Genomic DNA, 20,402 nt, shown 5'->3' with positions numbered 1-20,402 from the left:
AACACATACAAATACCCTTTTATAGAATTAGATTTGGCCCACGATCCAAACCAAAGCAACAATTTGAGCACCAGATTAGACGGAGTTAATGCGTTATCGTGTACGGTGGGGCACACCATTCTTCCCATGAGCTCCTCCTCTTCAATGGTTGTCTTCCCCATTGACTCTCACAAATCTCCCATTAACATTAACCCCACTCTCCCTTCAACTCTTCTTCTTCTTCTTCACCACCAGATTCACCCATTTTGGATGGGCTACTTATCCTGCAAAGCCGAATCGGCCACCGCAGTTCACACCCCACAAACCCAAAACCACAAGGAAGAAAAAAAGAAGCACCAAACCAAAATCCAACACTTCGATTACCGAGATTTGGCTGCCGCCACCAACAACTTCTCCGACCAGAAGCTCCTTGGCCGCGGCAGCCACGGGCTTGTCTACAAAGCCCTCCTCGGTAACGGCCGCCTCGTGGCCGTTAAAAAACCCTGTTGCTATAACAATAATAATCATAGCAATTTTGTGACTTCCGTTCCCGACAATGAAGTCGAGAACGAAATTAACATATTGTCCAAGCTTCAAAGCCCTCATCTGGTGAACCTAATTGGGTTCACCAACAACTCGAAACAGAATCGGTTGTTGGTTGTTGAGTTTATGAGTAACGGGACGTTGTACGACACGTTACATGTGAATCCTGCCCCCCCTAATTGGGGGCGCAGGATTCGCTTAGCTGTACATACAGCTAAGGCCATTGAGACGCTTCATTCGTCTACGCCCCCCGTTATTCATAGAGATATTAAGAGTGCTAATATTCTTTTGGATCGTAATTTTAATGCCCGGTTGGGGGATTTCGGGTTGGCTCTAAGGTGTCATCTCAATGATCACCGCCTTTTGTCGACTCCCCCGGCCGGGACTATGGGCTATCTGGATCCCGGGTATGTGACCCCGGATAATTTGAGTACAAAGACGGATGTTTTTAGTTTTGGGATTTTGTTGTTGGAGATTATAAGCGGAAGGAAGGCGATTGATGTTAGTCATTCGCCACCTTCGATTGTCGATTGGGCGATTCCGTTGATTAGAAGAGGGAAATTGATGAGTGTTTTTGATCCGAGGATCCCGCCCCCGAAGGATCCGATTGTTCGCAAGCAGCTGGCGGTGATTGCCGCCAAATGCGTTAGGTCTTGCCGGGAAAGGCGGCCGTCGATGAGCGAGATTGTGGAATCGCTTAGTATGTTGACGAAATTGGTTCCGGTTAGATCATGGAATGGTTTGCCCAACCCTTGTTTGATGGTTGAGACGGTTGGAAGACCGGTGGAGTTGGCTTCTTCGAGGGCGGTCCATAGCGGCAATGGTGGTGGTGACGGGAAGCGGTTGAGTAACCCTAGACGGGTGTATTCCGATCTCGGGTTAAGAAATAATTTGATGGATCTTATGGCGAGACGGGCTGATGATGATGAAGATGAAACCGTTAGACCGAAGGTTAATAGGAGATCGCGGTTAAAGGATAATGTGTCGGGTGATAATCGTTCGATTGGGGAAACTTCGAATGTGGAATCTAGTCGGTTTTATATAGTCACTCGATCAAAATCTACGACGAATGTGTGAGTGTTGATTTAGGTAATTACATTGTTATTTTTGAATGTTTTGGTGTAGTGATAAGAATAGATACTATGCTTGATCTTAGGGTAGAAAGACCAAGGAGGGTATCTTTCTTTTGTATTTGTTGATTGTTCAAAGATATATAACAACTTGTTCATATGCTTTTTGAGTATTAATATCATTTGGTTTTACATCAATTGAGGATCTTGAACATGTTAAGTTAAAAATGCTTTTATATCTATTGTGGATCTTGAATATGACAAATGGATAAAATGATTTGTTCGTCTTGCTACGGATTTTTGTTGCCTCAAATTAAAAGTGGTTTTTATATGTGGCATATGAATATAACCACAAATATCTGATGTGTTAAGTTAAAAGAGGTTTTCTATTAATTGCTGATATTGAATATCAGAATATGTGACGAATGGATACAATCTTTTACATGTTTTATCTTAGATATTCGTTGCGTTAAGTTAGCTTAAAGTGGTTTATGTATCGGACAATCGGCTGTGAATACTGCATACTAGTATGGTGATCGCGAGATGCAGCGGGAAACGTAGACTTTGGTAATCACATTACAGGTTTGTGTGCGTTCATTATTCGGTTTAAAACTGTGAAACCGGTCAAACCGGTCATTGGTTTGATTCACAATTGTGTTTTTTTCTTTAACTTTTGGTCAACCGATTTCAATTTTCAACGGGTGGTTTCGGTTGTCGACAGGAAAAAAAAACGTTATTAATGGTTTGGTTCACGGTTTAATTTAAAAACCATCGAAACAGACCGCAAACACCTCTACATAAAATGTTGTTTTTTTTAATAATAAAATATTCGTTTTTATGGTACAATGCTATATAAAAAATATTGGCATATAAAAAAGTTATGATCGTTTAAAATTCGTGAGAGAAGCTGAGTTAAAAGTGAAACTAAAAAGAGTATACAGGTAAAATATTAGAGGTTATAGTTATAAGTATTATTTAAATTTACAAAAGATATGATTTAAGACTATATTGTCATTTTCAACATGTTTTGTTGGGTTACAACTTATTAATTAAATTTTGTATTTTACTTAAAAACAAACGTCTTGGTTTGCATGTCTCCCTCATAATATATGGTATAGAATTAAATGAATATGCCGATTTACCCGTTACTAATGATATTCATAAATAATGCGGTTGGTTGTTCATTGACAAAAAACAAAACACAATTGATTGGGAGGTTTTGAATTAAGTCTTCCAGATAAAAAAAAATGCTCGTTTTAACAAATGAGATATTCATTGTATTTAGCTAAAAGTGATTTTGAATCAAATGGGGATCTTGAACATGTGACAAGTGATTTTGTTTGAAGATGGTAATAGGAGCTTCTAGGTATGCCGAGTTGTTAATATAAAATGATAGTCATAATTCTAAACTGAAAGGACTAATTAAAAATGTGTAGGATTACATAAAATCCACAAGGTAGATGACAACATTAGTAACAAGTCGTTGTGTATGTGCATTTTATATTGAAGTAGCAATATCATTACATGTTTGTTTATTCTCATTAGATGTTATTTCAAACACATCTTTATTGTCGAGTAAGCATCCTGTCTTTTTCAAAATGATTAAAAACGTAGTTATGCAAAAGTAAATGCAAACAACATAAGTGATAAGCAGGGCTCACATTTGTATTCGCAACCTGAAATCCGATTTGAAAAACTATTAACCTGAATTTGAAAGTACCCGTACTTACAAAACAATAAGTTGAATCTAAAAACCTGAACCCGCCCAATAATAATTCAAGTCGAGTACCGATCAAATTTTAATGGGTTTCGGGAAAACCCGAATAACTCGTTTGACCTATTCATCTATAATAATGTTGTCATATCACCAAATTATTTTATGCTTCGTTCTATATTATATCATTGATTCCAATATCGTCGGTAACATATTCTACTCCGATTCCAATATTTCAACCCCCATCGAATCAATTAGTATTCCAATCTACTCTAATTCCACCAATTACTCAAGAGATATAGCTATTTATTTAATCAATTGGTTGGTTCTTTAGGCTTAGTTCATCAATCGATTAGTTATTCAGGTTCAGTTTGTTATTTGTTTATGTAAGTTAAAATTTGGAATCAGTATATTTGTTTAAATTTGAACATATATATTTTATTTTAGTTTTTAGGTCAAATACTTGGAACCAGGCTGACCTAAACCAGAATAATCCGAAAAATTAGGTATGAGCATTAGAAATAAATTTCTCAAACCCGAGAAACCAAAAACCTGAAAGTATAACCCGAAGAACCCCTAGTGATAAGAATATCCATCTGCGTTTACAAATAAATTTGGCCGAGTACTTTCCATTATTTGTTTATTTATTTTTTCAAATGATCTCTCAATATAGCTTCACAAAAAATGAATGAGAACCTTTAAAAGCTAATTGCATGTTAGTTGTCTAATTTTCAATTTGAGCATGATGGCATCTTGACTAGGTTAGAAAATTAGATGGAATGAAATTCATAAAAGTAGACATGAAGTAAGAGCAATTTAAAATTACCTTTTGGATGTTTATGTAAGTTCACATTATGACGTATTGATCACGTGTGGAAATTGGAAAAATTGTAATCAATTATCAAATGTGCAACTGATTGGTATATAAAGATAGTGTTAGGATCATGTAGATATAATTTTTTTAAATAAGAAATAGATAACTAGAGTAATTAGACTAATGTAAAAATAATTATTATTATTAATCTCTAGTTTTTTAACTACACTAATTGTTATTAATCTAATTATTTTAATGTAACAGACAAATATGTAACATGTATGTTTTAAAAAGGAAAAATATATATAATTGATTTTTTAGTTTGAATAAATATTTAATTAATAATCTTTTAAAAGAATTTGTAATTGATTTTTTACTCGGAGAAATATATAATTACGGAGGTCAATAGGTTGAAATATATAAAACTTTTGGGTTTTATACCTTTATAAAAGAAGTAAGTGGTAAGCTTGAACACATAAGTGGATTTTATACCTTTATAAAAGTAAGTGTGACTTATACTTTTATATTTTTTCATTATTTTCTGAACGGCTTATACTTTAATATTTTCTATTTTCTTTTTAATGGCGCTTAAATGTTTAGTTTTTCTTTTTCTTTTTTTCTTTTAATAAAAAAGCAATTATTATGCAATGTAAAAGAAAGAAAACAAGACAACAAAAGTTATGAGGGCTCACCCTTGCTTCATTGTAACGTTGAGTGGTTGGTCATGCATTAAAAATATGAATATCCATTATAAATATTAAATAACTTAAGGTTCTTCATTTGTTTATTACAATTTTTATTTAATATTGAGATAAAAATAATAACTTTGTACAAAACCGTAATAACTGCTCTACATGGTTAGATTATTACTATTAAACAAACAAATTTATGCCATAGAAGGGTATTGAATCATAGTCATTTCTAATGTGGTGAAGTGGTAGGGAGTTTGAGTTTCGCAATGAAGACCCAAGTTCAATTCTTAATTACAACACTTTGGGGGGACATTGGTGGCTCAATGAGGGAAGACAGGATCTTTGTGATCTCCTGTTCGATCTTGAGGGCATCTGGGTTTTACCACCAGTGGGGTGGCCCGGAACTGGAGATAACTTGGAGGTGCTTAACGGCTCCGTATGGCTGAGTTGGGCCAGTTGACGGTGGCCTTTAGCTATTGGGTCATCCCGTACGAATTAACTAGCCATTACGTTTGTTGACCGTTAAAAAAAAGAAGGGTATTGAATCTAAAACCTTTCAATTTTTTAGTGTTTAAAGTTTTGTCTTTGCCAATAAACCATCTACATGTTATGATGTGATGAAATGTGAAATTTGTTTCTAGGGTGAGCCAAAGACAATTAACTGGTTTAATAATTGCGTGGTTGAAAATTTAAGTTTATGCATGGTTTCTTAGACTATTTCCAATGCTTCTAGTGAAAATTTAACTGGTTTAAATAATACTTTTTATACCTTTTATCATTACCTTTTTTCTTTCCTTCACTCACAATCACTCTCAAAATATATTAAAAAATTATAGGGGATGAACAATAACTTTTCAAATATACAGAAAAATCACTACTTTTTCTAAAATATAAAAATTCTTCACTCATAATACCCTAAATCACTCTCTAAGTTATAAAAATACCCCTCACATTAAATGAGGTGTTGGATGAGAATGCTCTGAGTTTTAAGCAAACTTTGGTTTAAAATATAAACACTAGGCGGTTGTATGCCATGGACCGCCAAAAAAGTTTTCATTTAAGCCTTTAAAAGAACTCATTATATTCTGCTAGTGAAGTGATTGTTTTATTTGATTATTGACTTTTCTTTTTCTTACTTCATTTGGTATTACACTCATAAATAAACAATATAATAAAAGAAATGTTATTTGATTATTAGTGATTTTTTATTATTAGAGTGGTGAACATGTCGCTAAAGCAAAATAAATTTGACACACAAAGTGAGATGAAAAATCTAAATTTACACAACACGGATGATACATCACTATAAATGTTGTCAAAAAATATGGTGTATGCAAGGTGTCATTAAATACTTAAATTTTAATGACGTAATTACTAAATGCCACTAAAAGCGTGTGCTAACAAATATGGCAAACACAAAGTGCTATTAAAACCTTAATTTTAGTAATATAAATGTTAAATGCCACTAAAAGTCTGTGGCAAGAAAATGTGGCATACGTAAAGTGTCATTAAAATCTAAAATAGTGGCACAAAAGCTAAATGCTATAAAAAATGTGTGTCATTAAATGACATTTTTTTTTGTAGTGACACATACAAGTTAGCATTTACGTGCCATTTAGTATGAAATATGAAACCTCTTTTCACATATTAGCGTTTACGTGCCATTATTTATCCTTTTCACGTCCCACTACTTACACCTCTAACATGGCTAAGAATAAACTTTAGTTAAGGTATTCTTATTGATTTTAACCACTGTCAGTATCTCTTGCTTTAAAGCAATATCCTCATTTAAAGATATGTACATGTGCATATATTTTTATTTGAATACATCCATATGTGCATCAGTGCATGCATCCTTCTTTTAAAGATACACATGTGTGATTCGGGCTGTCACTTTTACCTGAAACCTGACCCGAAAAAACTCGCACCCGAACCCGAACTAACCCGACCCGAAGAACCCGAACCCGAGAAAAGACTAACCCAAACCCGAACCGAAGTAATATGGGTTGGTTCTCGGGTTTGATTTATAAGTTTCGGGTCAACCCGAAAAACCCGAATAAACTTCTAGTTTTAAAATTAAATATATTTTTATGTATAATAAGCTAAGTCTTAGCCACTAAAGTTATCATAATATAGCTCTAATTGATTGTTGTCATTCTAACTATTATGGATCGATTGTTTATTATTAATTTATGTTTTCCGTTTATTACTAATAGCAACCGAAATCGAATAACCAAATCACGCCCGATTGAATATGATTAAGGCTCGAGTTAGTTTTACTCTTCTTTTGACTTGTTTTATCAAGCTATGTTGGTTTGTTATTTGATTATTTTGTTATAAGCATAGAAGAATATGGTGTTTTAATTAAGCATTGTCGTTTTTAATTTTTTTTTTTTTTTGTGTTTTTTTTTCTTTTGTTTGTTTTCTAGGATACTCGAAACCCGATTAACCCAACCCGAAAAAACCCAAATCCGAAAAACCCGTAAGAGATTTGGGTTGGGTCTCGGGTCAAGATTTAAAACTTTGAAACCCGAAGAACCCGATCCGAAAAACCCGAAACCCGAAAAACGAACCCGAAGAACACCCCCTATGTGTGATGTGTACGTCTTATATTAAATAAAGGTACACAAGTATTTACACATTAAGTATGATTAAACAAACCTTAATAATTTGAATTAATATTCATCAACTTAGCCTTTGATGATGTCGAGCATCCCTCATCCCATATATATATATATATATATAGCATGTGCATTTATTTATGTCAAGAACAACTCTTACATGAACACAACTAATATAGCATTGCATGAACACGAACCACGAAACTCATTTATTTGAATGTGTAACGTTTGACATATTATAATCAAATAATCAATTATGGACAAGTAAATCAGGTTGTAAACGGGTTGTCAGTTTGACCTTATAAAGCATCCTTTTAGCAACTTTAAGTGAGAGTCTACCTCAACAGGTTAAACAGTCAATCAACCACCATCCATTTACCTCCTTGGGACCGAGAAAAAACCAGCTCGATCAAGTTGTACCGAACATCCTGAAGCATCTCATTTGAATATCAACCACATTATGACGGTCCGTTCAACGATCCAATTTTTCTTTTTTTTTTTAGAAAAAAATTTTATTTATTTTTTAACCTATAAATTTAACCAAACACTCATCACTTTTTTACACAAAAAAATCAATCCCCTCTTCTCTGTCATCCAAAACATCCACATCTCTCTCAAAATCTCATTCTTTCTTTCTACAAACAAATGTCACCTGGAGTAGTGTATGAGCAAGAGTGTGGGCAGATGATGGCGAAGTGGCTTTTAAAAAATGGCTTGATGTGTCAGAGAAGAAAGGGTGGATAGGTGAAAGATGGATTGAGATGGTTTTACTATATATTAGTTAAGTTAAACGCTGCTAAAAAATAGTTAACTCATCTTAACTTTCACCTTAACCTTGTTTTTTTAAATGATTCATTGATGTGCTAAAAGTAGTTTAATATTTATTAACTAAATTAACTTTAACAAACAGTAAGTAATACTCTAGACTCTCTAAAACTCGACTAAATTACTAACCGGCAAGTGAACCGATCGACTCTAACAAGCTAAGTAAGTCCGGATATCGAACCCACGAGACTCTCTAAATTACGTTTATTAGTTAATTAGACTCGACTACAAACACGACTTATTAATTTATATTTGTTTGGGGGGTTTTATTTAAAATACTAATTTAATAATATAATTAAAAACTAATTAAGAAAACAAGTAATTTAAACGAAAGAAAAAGTTTGTGATTTAAAATAAGATGATAATAAGAAAACTACCTAGGCTAGAATCCCCTAAATTTCAGTAATGAGTTAACCGGGAAAATATTTAGTTATGGACTGGGATCATAAAATAGACACTTAAAAGAAAACCCGAACAGGACCACTGACCCTTCTCAAGGAGACACCTATGGGTTTCTAATAAGTTTTAACGCACACCAGTATTAAAAATCAAGTTCCCTTACGGTCACCTAATTAATTATGATTTAGTTCATTTATACAAAATCATACCTTACAGCGCGGAAATCAAAGACAATTCAAAATATTTAATTGATTTAATAGACAATAATAAATAATCAACCCTAGACGGACTCCTTACGAAGAACTAAATCTAGCAAGATTAAATAATAAAGATCTATCAATAACCTAGCACTTTACAGATTTTAGGTTAGCAACACACTTAGGTTTATTTGACAATATTATTCCTATGATCTTGTCATGACATCAATCATAAAAATAATCAAAAACACAAAATAATTGATCTAATAGCAACCTATCATAATTGTTAGGGCACGGATTTTCAGTATCCTCAGCAAAGATTATTCAGAAACTACTCCAGGATGTGGTATCCTCAGAGGTAACCGGTATCCTAATTACATTATATATATAACACGATTTTTGCTTCTTTCTATGTTTACCAGGTCAAAGATCGTTATTGTGATCTCCCAAAGACTCGCACTTTCAGTTAATAAAGCGTGACAAAAAAGGAAACGTGCTAATTGAAGGGCTAACGGCTAATTGGAATAATTCCGCAGTTTCCTTAAATATAGGCATATTGTTAGCTTTTTATTTTTGTATAAATAGAGCTCAAAACCGGATCATAACACACACTCTAGCACTCGAGAACTTACTAGTACTCGCATTCTCTGTAATCACAATCAAGCTTGAGCTCCACAATTGTAATCACCTTTGCTATTAATAAACTGGTGGTGATAGTTTTCACCACCCGGGGTTTTTTGCTTGTTATCCTAAGGATAACGGGTTTTTTCCTCGCAACAAATCCTTGTGTTCAAGCACTTTTACGTTCATTTCATATAAGCACAAAGTCCCAATTACTAATTTGGTTACGAAATTACCATTGTCAATTTTTGACCAAAACAATTTGGCGCCCACCATGGGACGATCGGTGCTTTAATCCCTCAAAACTGTTTGCTTCACACTCAATCATTTTTCATCCCTTCCTTATAGCCTCACAACCAAAAACCAGCTCTGTCTTCACTCCGGCGGTCACCTGTCACACCCCGTTAAGCGAATTGCGGAAGCGTAAAACGGAAATGCAACAGATACAACTGGTATCAAATACATTGTTCATAAAGAAACATTACTAACTAATTTACAATATATTACATTGTTCTAACATCTTTTACACACTAGGTGATACAATCAAACCGGTTCTTCAATTACTTTACTTCTAACTCAAATGCCCACGACATCAATCACCAATCAGACACGTAACAGACAGGAAATTACTTCTCATATCTGATTACCTGAAAAGCATGTTAAAACAGGTCAACTACGAATAGTTGGTGAGTTTCATAAGTTTTAACGAAATCAGTTCTGCGAACCATACTGTCATAGTTTGTATGTAAACGCGTATATAAGAAAATGTATTTACATTTATATATGTATATCTACGTCTTTGTATACTGATATGTATGTGTATAAGTTTATGATAGAGTTTGAAACTACAATAAAATCGTGACTGCTCATTCATACTTCGTGCCTTCATTTTCCAAATAAAATCAACCCCTGTGGCCCCCTTTCCGCCAACAACGGTTCCACTTAAAATCACCACTATGGTCCCTCTTCTGACCACAATGGTTTCACGTAAACTCAAACATTACACATTGTATACACAAACAATTATTATTTTCTACACATAGAATTTCCTACACCTATCAACATAGTATGTATATATATATATATGTACACAATACACACACATATATATAGTATTTATCACGTATTACTAATCACTGTGGCCCCATTTCCGCCCACAACATATATAATCATAATATTTTCCTAACACTCATGTCATAATCAAGTTATTTCGTTTAGTAAGTTGCAGCAGAACTTGGCTCGTAGGCCATACTCAACTTTGGTTTATAAGTTGCAGCAGAACTTGGCTCATAGGCCATACTCAACTTTAGTTTAGTACTATTGTGGTTTCCCTTTCACCTATAATAGCCCCATGGCCATTACAGACCACATTATTCCCAAATTAGTTATGTTTAACATAACATGACGTGTTTGTATAAACATATTGTCACATGTAATTTCATTATGTTTTGTCATTCGTACTCTCTCCACTTAATATACCAATCAATGATAATAATCACCTTTCATCAGCACGTAGTTAATCATTATAGTTGTCATTCATACTCTCTCCACTTAATATACCAATCAATGATAATAATCACCTTTCATCAGCACGTAGTTAATCATTATAGTTGTAAGGACTTTTCATATATACGTGTTCAGATAATCTATATCCTGAACCGTTTTCTGGTAGATAATGTATATAAACACGCTTTTCACCCCAAAGGTTTGTAATAGTTTGAAAAGAGGGGTCATGAAACTCACAGTTTTGTAGGCACTCAGTGCGAGATCAGCTCAGGGTTCGTTTCCCTTACTATCACTTAGTCTCTATAGTCCATATTATAATAATATTAATATTTTAATATTATTATAATCTCAGTACTAATCTGGGTTGTATAACTAATCTGGGTATAGCTGGAACGCCCAGAAAGTGGCAATAGGCTTAGGTTGTGATGTTGTTCAATGTCTAATACTTAAAACCGAACTTGGCTCAGATTCTCGTTTTCCCAGCTGGGCCAAGTTGTTTGTTTACGCGTTCAGAAAACAGTTATGGGAAAATAAGCTTGGGTAAATGTATTGGTTAATAAAATGATTAAGTTATAAATAAGGATCACATACTGGGGTACTGGATTAGCCTCGGGGCCCGTTTCCGTTTATTCAGTTTGATTTAAGAAGAAACGCGCACAATCTATCCGGATTGTCCAGGTTTCTCATAGAAAAGTTTGTTTTTACTTAATTAATCCAAAAATATGATTTTTTTATCACTCTTGGTGTTTTGATATTCCCACAGGTTCGTTAGTCGCAAACTTACCGGTTTTTATAAAAACTGAATTTGTTTAATCTTCAAATTAGTATAATTAATTAACCGTTACTCATTAAATTATGAAAATTTAGCCACTTATCAATTAAAATATGTAGCTTTTAATAAAAATATTTCTGGAATTATTTATTGATTTATTAATTTATAAAAATTCATTTTATCAGCTATATTTCGCCTGAAAATCGTCCGTTTATCCCAAAAAATTTTGAAAAATTCCACAAAAATTCCTGAATACTCAAATCATGTCCCAAAACAATCTGTATCAATTCCAGAATGTAAAAAGCTCGTGCAATATTCTTTTTGGCCTAAATTCGGCTAAAAAAATTCACACGAACGCATATAAACAAAACACCTTTATACTTCTCCAAATGATCCCAAAATTCATATGTGATCAAAATACATCAAATCTGAGTTCCCAGAAAAATTTCATAATTTTTGAAGTATTTTAGCTAGTTTTCCCAAATAAACGTCCCAATTCGGTAATAAATTCACCAAATATTCTCGGATGGTCGAAAAATTACCAAATTTGAACAGGGACTCAATGACATGGTCCCTGATGTCCCTGCAAAAGGCCTAATAATATTCACATCACAACCTTAACCTAAACAGCCCGTAATCGAGTGATTCGGTATTACCTTAGCGGTTTTGGTTCGTTTTCGCCCTTCTAATCGATTTTTCGGGTTCTTGTGCTTCTATGCAAGCCAGATACTGGTCCTATGTCACAAACCAAGCAATTTTCATCAACATAACATCCCCTTAACATAGGGTTTCGGTTAGGGTATAAAACCGAACTTTTAAACCGTAAAAACGCTGTTTAAACCCTCTAATCCGTGTTTATGGCCAAAAAAACTATCAAACCAGGTTCCTAACCATGTGTATGATCAAAACATATTTATGGACCATTTTTAGGATTTTTTCATGGTTAGGATTGATTTTTGGTAATTATACTATGTTTATATGGTATTAAACTTGTTTAAACAAGGATCAAATGGTTCAAATATGAGAAATTACCTTAGGTTTAGGTTTTTGGTTTTGAGAGCAGCAGCATATGAACATGTTCTGGAAATGCTTTGTTTGTAAAATATCTAACATGTTCTAATTAAAAAAAAAAAAGAGACCCAATGGTGGGGGTTTTCTTCCTTTGCGGCCGGGAGACTATTTGGGCCCATTTTGGTCAAATAGTCTGAAGTCATAAGCCTAGATGCGAAAGCCCAATTTCAAATTTATTTCAGGTTCGGTTTTTGACGCGAAAAATATATCGGGTGCGTCAAATAATGCGAAAACGAGTGTTTGTCGGCTATTTTTATGTAAATTTATAAAAATATACTATACGTTTGTAAAATTTGAAAATGTTTTCATGGATCGCTTAAAACATTTCAAGTAAGTTTTTGGTAAGTCTTTTTCGGCTTAACGGATGATACACTGCTTGGTTTGCAACTATCCTTCGCGTTTAAATCTATAGTGGGTAGTTAAACGAGCATGTTTTCGTTTAACTTGTTTGCTATCAAACTAAGGTCATATTACTAATATTTTAGCTTATATTAAACGTATAACACTTATAGATGGCCCCCCAGGGATTTCTGGGTCATAACCCGACTCGTTAGGTAAATCGTTCGTTTGTTACGCAAAAGGCGTTTATTTGCTTAATCGATAAATACGTACTGAGGTGTACCTTGTTTTGGCTCAAATGTCACATCACCTCTGCTTCAAATGTCAACCCAGGACCACCACCGGTGCCAAAGAAGAATGCTCAACCCAAAGGAGAACTTCCACCATACGCTGGATTCTCTACACGGGTAGACTCGGTTATTTCTAACAATGATATTTTTGCTTTGATGAAACAGGTCAAAACTCACATGGAGCAGCAAGAGAAGACCAACTCAAGGCTATTCAAGGAAATTTGTTGGTGCATGATGTTAGTAGTTCAGTGTCAAGTGTCTGTAATCGAGTTTGTTAAATTTGTGTTTTTGTATGTAAGCGAAGTTAGCTCACAAGTTCGCTGATACAGGCGAACTTGTGAACTAAGCGAAGTTAGGGACAACTTCGCCTGAACATGCCAGGCGAAGTTGTCGTGATATATATTGATTAGGTTACGGCTTAATCAACAAGAGTTTTAATTATTCAGTTTACGTGTTTACGAGTCAGAGAGTCCTGTAATCAGTGATTGATATCACGTGTTTAAGGTTGCAATATAACGAGTATTTGTTTATTGTAACGTGTGTTCGATCGTGTTAACTCGTATCGTCTTCTACGCTCGTAACGTCTTACGTAGGGATTCCGCACCTACGTAGAACGAGATATCTCGTGTAGATCCGGCTGGGAACCTACAATTGGTATCAGAGCTATTGCTCGATTGTGTGGTTCGGGATTATCACGCGGGTGTAGAAATCGTTCCGTTCGACTATTCGCGGGACGAGTTTTCTGAGCTTTTGTGTCCTACTCACCTCCTACAATCATAAACAACCCATAACACCTTCACAAACCTCGTAAAATCCAGAAATCAAACCTGCAAAACCATCGTGTTCATCAGGCGAAGTTGCCGTCACTGTTAGTAGGGTTTCAGCGAAGATATAAGGTTAAGCGAAGTTATCCACAACTTCGCCTACCTTCTCAAGTTCGCTTATTTTAAGCGAAGTTACCCACAACTTCGCCTACTTCACAAGTTCACTTACCTTAAGCGAATTTAAAGAGGAAGCAAAGTTCAGAATCAGCGAAGTTACAGACTTAAGCGAAGTTATCCACAACTTCGCCTACAGTACTGTGAAAAATAAAATTTTTATTTTTCGGATTTCATTGTGTCTTGAGAAAGATGTCTTCAATTAACATTACTGAACTGGTAAAGATGGAAGTGGAAGCGGGGTCAGCTACAAAGGCACCGAAGATGCTTAAGAAAACCGATTATGTAGCGTGGAAAGATCGTTTTGAACAATATGTCAAGTACCAAGATGCTAAAATGTGGGTGTGCATACAAGATGGTTACATTCCACCAACTGCTAAGTATGAGGGTCGTGATCAGATAAAGAAATACAAAGAGATGGAAGAAGAAGAAGAGAAGAAAATGTATGAGGCTGAAAGCAAAGCTCATGCTGCAATTACTATGGCTCTTCCACAAGAGATTCTTCACACCTTCAGAAAGTATAAAACTGCTAGAGAGCTTTGGGAAGCACTTGAAAACCGTTTTGAGGGTAATGTGGGAATTCGTGCTTCAAAGATTAAACTACTTAAAACCCAGTTCTCGGTCTTCAAGTATTTAAAGAATGAATCACTTGATGATATCATCACTAGATATTATCATCTGATGACCGAACTCAACAACTACTCCATTACTTACAAAGAAGATGAAATTGTTGAAAAGCTTCTTGATGCTCTCCCACCGAAATGGGAGATGTACACTGTGTTGATGAGAGAAGACAAAGACTTTGCCGACTATGACCTGGAAACAGCAGTTAACAAGCTACGAACTTTTGAACTAAACATGGTTCGTAAAGAGACACCTACTGATCAGGTTCAAGATCCAGGAATGTATGGTGCAAAGGTTAATACAAGTTCAAGTTCGAAGTCTGATTCGTCTGCTTACTACTCAAAGGGAGAATCGGGCGCTAACTCAACACATGAAGGTCATGTATCTCTCAACATTAATGGTGATGTGTGCTTTGTAGCTGGAGGATCAAATGCTTCTAAACCTCAAGCAACCCATAGTAGTTTTTCCCCAAGTGTTTCGAACAACAACTACTCAAAGATGCCCATGAGTGTTAAATCTGCTGAACAGCAGTTTGCTCTCTATGCATCTTTCATTGCTTCATATGAAAATTACATTCAGGGTAAGATTGTTGATCCTGCAACATTGGATGAAGATTATGATCAGATCGATGCTGATGATCTGGAAGAGATGGATCTGCAGTGGCAGATGGTGATGATTGTGAGAAGGGTTAAGAGGTTTATGAAGAAGACAGGTAGGAAGTTTGTTGGTGAACGACCAGGGTTCGACAAGTCAAAGGTGCGCTGTTACAACTGTCAACAGAATGACCACTTTACTAAGGAGTGCACGAATGAAAGAGTTGAACGTAGTCAGAACAGGTCGACACACCAGAATGGGGGTGGTAATGATAATAGAGCCATGATTTCCAGACAGAACGGGGAGTATAACTGGAATCTGCATGTTGAAGAAGTTTTCGAACAGGCCAATTTGGCGAACATCGAAACTGCTGATACTGAGAAAGTGACTGGCGAAAGTGAAGCTTACAAGGCAGAAGCTCAAAATGAAGCTTACATGGCAGATGTGAAAGACCAGCTCATCGAGGTAAGTACTAAACTCCCATGCACTAAATGTGAAAATCTGTCTGAACAATTGACAACTATAACTGATCAGTATGTTAGTTTGGATGCTCAATATAAGACATTAAAAGAAGATCATCATTTCACTAAAGCTAGAGAAAACAGTTATAAAGTAAAAATCAAAGCTAGTGAAAAAGATATTAGGAGTCTTAAAGCAAATCTAGATGAAAAAATTAAAGTTATTGATCTGAGCTATGATGTGTTAGAAGAAAAAACCAAACTAATAGCTGACAGGGATAAACAGATAGCTGATCACCAGGTGAAAGTGGTGGAACTTAACAGGAAACTTGAGAAATTCAGAAATTCCACCGCCATACTTGATCACCTCGTTAGTGATCAAGGTTCCCCAGTTAAAAGGGGATGAATTGGTTATCATGAAGTTCCACCACCTTACAATCATAATTACACTTATGATCCTAGTAATCAGAAATCTGTTGATGTTGATTTTGGTCAGACAGTTCCGGTTAAGGTTACTATTAAAGAACCAGAAGTTAGTAAAGGCGAAACAAGTAAGCCTGTTTCAAATGTTAAGATTTCTGCTCCAAGTCCTGTCTCATAAAACTCGGACAAGTCATCTGAGTCGTGTGAGACAAAAAAAAAGGCAGTGTTACCAAAAAGTGGAGAGAAACATAAAACAACTGAAAAGAAATCTCCACTAAACCCGTATGTCCCACCATATGTGAGACAAACGGGCAGTAATACAGCCTCAACATCTAAAACAACTACTGAAAAGAAAGTTGAACACAGGAGTTGTTTCAGATGTAATCAATTAGGACACCTAATTGCTGATTGCCCTCTGAAGCAGATATTCAGAGGTGTGAGGCCTTCAAAAACTGAAAACAGATCTAACAGTAACTATAATAGTGGTAAAACTGAAAACTCATCAAAGTTCAGAAATTGGACTAATTCAGGTTTTCAAAGAAAAAGATCTCAGTTTTTCCCTGCTAACAACCAAACCATAAGTAATAATTCACTTAATTCTAGAAGGTTTGGATGGCCTCATAGTCAATCTCCAAGAAGGTATCCTTTCAGGACTTACAGAAACTATTCTGATACTAACTTTGGACAGCCAAGGTACGGGATGTATCGACCCAAGACCAATAGGTCTTGGGTCCCCAGATTTTAATCATTTGCTTTAATCGTGCAGGAACTGTTGAACAGGGCTGTAAACAATCAACGGGTTGTGGATAGCGGCTGTTCCCGGCACATGACGGGTAACAAGAAATTGTTACACGATTGGAAACCTGTTCAGGGAGGAAGAGTGAGTTTCGCTGGAGAGAGCGGTGGTAGGATTACAGGAATTGGGACGGTGACTAACGGAAAGATGACGTTAGAGAAAGTGAATTTTGTTGAAGAACTGAAGCATAATCTGCTAAGTGTTTCGCAGATTTGTGACAAAGACTACACCGTGCATTTCACCAAGAATGAAGCGATAGTGCTATATCCTGGTTTCAAGATACCAGAGGATTGGATTGTCATGAAGGCTCCAAGAGAAAAGAATACGTATATAATGGACATGAGGTCGACTGAGATGGCCACAGAAGAATCGCGTCTTCTGTCGAAAGCAACTGAATCGGAGTCCGAATTATGGCATAGAAGAATGGGGCATATTCATCTTCGGAAAATGAACTACATTGTCAAGAATGGGCTTGTGCTGGGTGTTCCCTTGAAGAATTTTAACTTTGAAGACCAATGTTTATCATGCAAAAAGGGAAAGCAACACAAGAAATCCCATCGCACCAAGAAGGTTAACTCAATAGTCAGTACCCTAGACCTACTTCACATGGATCTCTTTGGTCCCGTGAATGTAAAAAGTCTAGGGGGAACATCGTATTGCTTGGTGATCACTGATGATTTCTCTCGATACTCTTGGGTATATTTCCTGAAGTCAAAGGATGAAACGGTTCAGATGGTAATAAATTTGATTACCAAAGTTGAGAACATTATGGGAAAAAGAGTTAAATTCATCAGGAGTGACAATGGGACTGAGTTCAAGAACTATCAGATGGAGCTCTTCTGCTTACAGAAAGGAATCGAACATCAGTTCAGCGCTCCGTATACTCTGCAACAAAATGGAGTGGCTGAGAGGAAGAACAGAACGTTAATTGAAGGAGCCAGAACCATGCTGGCTGATTCGAAACTTCCTGTGGTGTTCTGGGCTGAAGCTGTTGCAACAGCCTGTTATATCCTTAATCGAGTGTTAACCGTTAAAAGATTAAATAAAACATGTTATGAACTTATGCATGGGAGAAAGCCCAACTTGAGTGGTCTTGAACCATTCGGGTCCCCGTGTTAGATATTAAAGACAAATTCTAAATTTGGTGAAGTAGCCGACGAAGGAATCTTAGTTGGATACGTTGTTGGGACTCCCAACAGACGAGTCTTTAATACATCGATCAGCAAGGTTGAGGTGGTCTGCAACACTGATATCACAAGTTACAAATCACCAAAACCAAGCACGGGACCCGCTGGGGTTTTCGACTATGATAGACTTTTCAAATCTTTTAATATACCTTATTTGGATTGTGCAGAAGTAGATGAAAGAATTGCTTCGATGATGATTTATGATGAGGAAGACAATTATGTGCAACGACGGAAGTATGATGAATGTCAGCCTTCCTCGTCAAATGCTGTCGATACCCCTGCTGCCGCTACTGAAGAGGAATTCTTCAATCCATTTCACTCTCAACAACAATCACCCACTGATGAGCTATCTTCGAATCTGGAAGACAATCTGCAAGTCAGTGCGGTTCCGACTACGAGAGTTCACAAAAATCACCCATTGGAGAATGTGATAGGTGATCTGTCCGACGGTGTACAAACAAGACAAAGCTTGAATGAGCACACCTGTGTTTATACAAGCATTAAAGATTCAGGCATAATCAACGAATGCTTGTATACTTGCTTCATCGGCCAGATTGAACCAAAGAACTATCAAAAGGCTCTCAAGGACAACTCGTGGTCGAAGCCATGCAAGAAGAATTAGCCCAGTTTAAGAAGATGGAAGTATGGAACTTGGTTGCAAAACCAAAGAATGTGCATGCGATTGGCACAAAATGGGTCTTTAAATGCAAGAGAGATGAGAAAGGGATTATTATCAGGAACAAGGCGAGGCTGGTTGTAAAAGGTTTTAATCAGCAAGAGGGGATTGATTACAATGAGGTGTTTTCTCCTGTGGCAAGATTGGAAGCCATTCGATTGTTTTTGGCATTTGCTGCACATAAGGAGATGAAGGTTTTTCAGTTGGATGTGAAGAGTGCGTTCCTAAACGGTAAAGTCGATGAGGTTGTGTACGTTGAGCAACCTCCGGGTTTTCCTGACCCCGACTTTCCTAATCACGTTTACAAGCTAAGTAAAGCACTGTATGGACTACATCAGGCACCTCGTGCCTGGTACTCAACTTTATCCGATTACTTTCTTGAGAATGAGTTTGAACGGGGAAAGATTGATAGCACTTTGTTCTTCAAGAGAAAAGGGAGCGACTTTCTACTGGTGCAAGTCTACGTGGATGGCATCATCTTTGCTGCATCAAAAGTCTCCATGTGTCAGGAGTTTGAGGCCGTCATGAAGAAGAGATTTGAAATGAGTGCTATGGGTGAACTAACTTTCTTTTTAGGACTGCGGGTTGATCAGAAGAAAGATGGGATGTTCATTCATCAGACTAAGTATGTCCATGATGTTCTCAAACGCTTCAAGATGGAGGACAGCACTCCATACGATACTCCAGTCTGCGTCAACCACAAATTGGGTGCTGATTCAGACAACGATACAGACGTGGACCCAACCCAATATCGGGCTATAATAGGTTCTTTAATGTACTTAACTGCTTCTAGGCCTGATATAATGTTTGCAGTTTGTCTTTGTGCTCGCTTTCAGGCAAACCCAAAGGAATCTCACTTGAAGGGTGCTAAAAGGATTCCACGGTATCTCAAAGGCAAGCCTAAACTGGGGTTGTGGTACACGAAAGGAGGAGACTTGGAGTTGGTCGCCTACACAGATTCTGATTACGGAGGGTGCAATCAGAGTCGGAAGTCAACAACAGGTGGTTGTCAGTTTCTTGGAGGCAGATTAGTGTCATGGCAATGCAAGAAGCAGACCTCAGTCGCCATTTCAACCTGTGAAGCAGAATACATGGCAGCATCCAACTGCTGCTCCCAGGTTCTTTGGATTCAACAGCAGTTGCGCGATTATGGTCTGAATTTCACTCATACTCCTATTTGCATTGATAATACTGCTGCTATCTCAGTAACTAACAATCCCGTAAAGCACAGTAAAACTAAACATATTGACATT

The 20,402-nt window shown here is 36.3% G+C and overlaps 1 protein-coding gene across 1 annotated transcript; it reads left to right on the top strand.

Annotated features, from left to right (window-relative positions):
• The first annotated feature begins 218 nt into the window (after nt 1–218).
• LOC143538197 (serine/threonine-protein kinase-like protein At3g51990) lies at nt 219–1,636 on the top strand. Its single transcript, XM_077031804.1, has one exon. It carries the CDS (start codon nt 250–252, stop codon nt 1,597–1,599), a length of 1,350 nt encoding a protein of 449 aa, XP_076887919.1. The 5' UTR covers nt 219–249; the 3' UTR covers nt 1,600–1,636.
• Nucleotides 1,637–20,402: the final 18,766 nt, after the last annotated feature.

The sequence above is a fragment of the Bidens hawaiensis genome, unplaced genomic scaffold, assembly GCF_021521415.1.
Source record: "Bidens hawaiensis isolate Kalapana, Puna unplaced genomic scaffold, B.hawaiensis_p1.1 tig00011510_1, whole genome shotgun sequence".
In the NCBI taxonomy this organism is placed as follows: domain Eukaryota; kingdom Viridiplantae; phylum Streptophyta; class Magnoliopsida; order Asterales; family Asteraceae; genus Bidens; species Bidens hawaiensis.
This window is presented reverse-complemented; position numbering and strand designations above follow the sequence as displayed.

Coding starts and splice junctions, on each gene's coding strand:
- LOC143538197 (XM_077031804.1), top strand. CDS start 250: ATGGGCTACTTATCCTGCAAAGCCGAATCGGCCACCGCAGTTCACACC.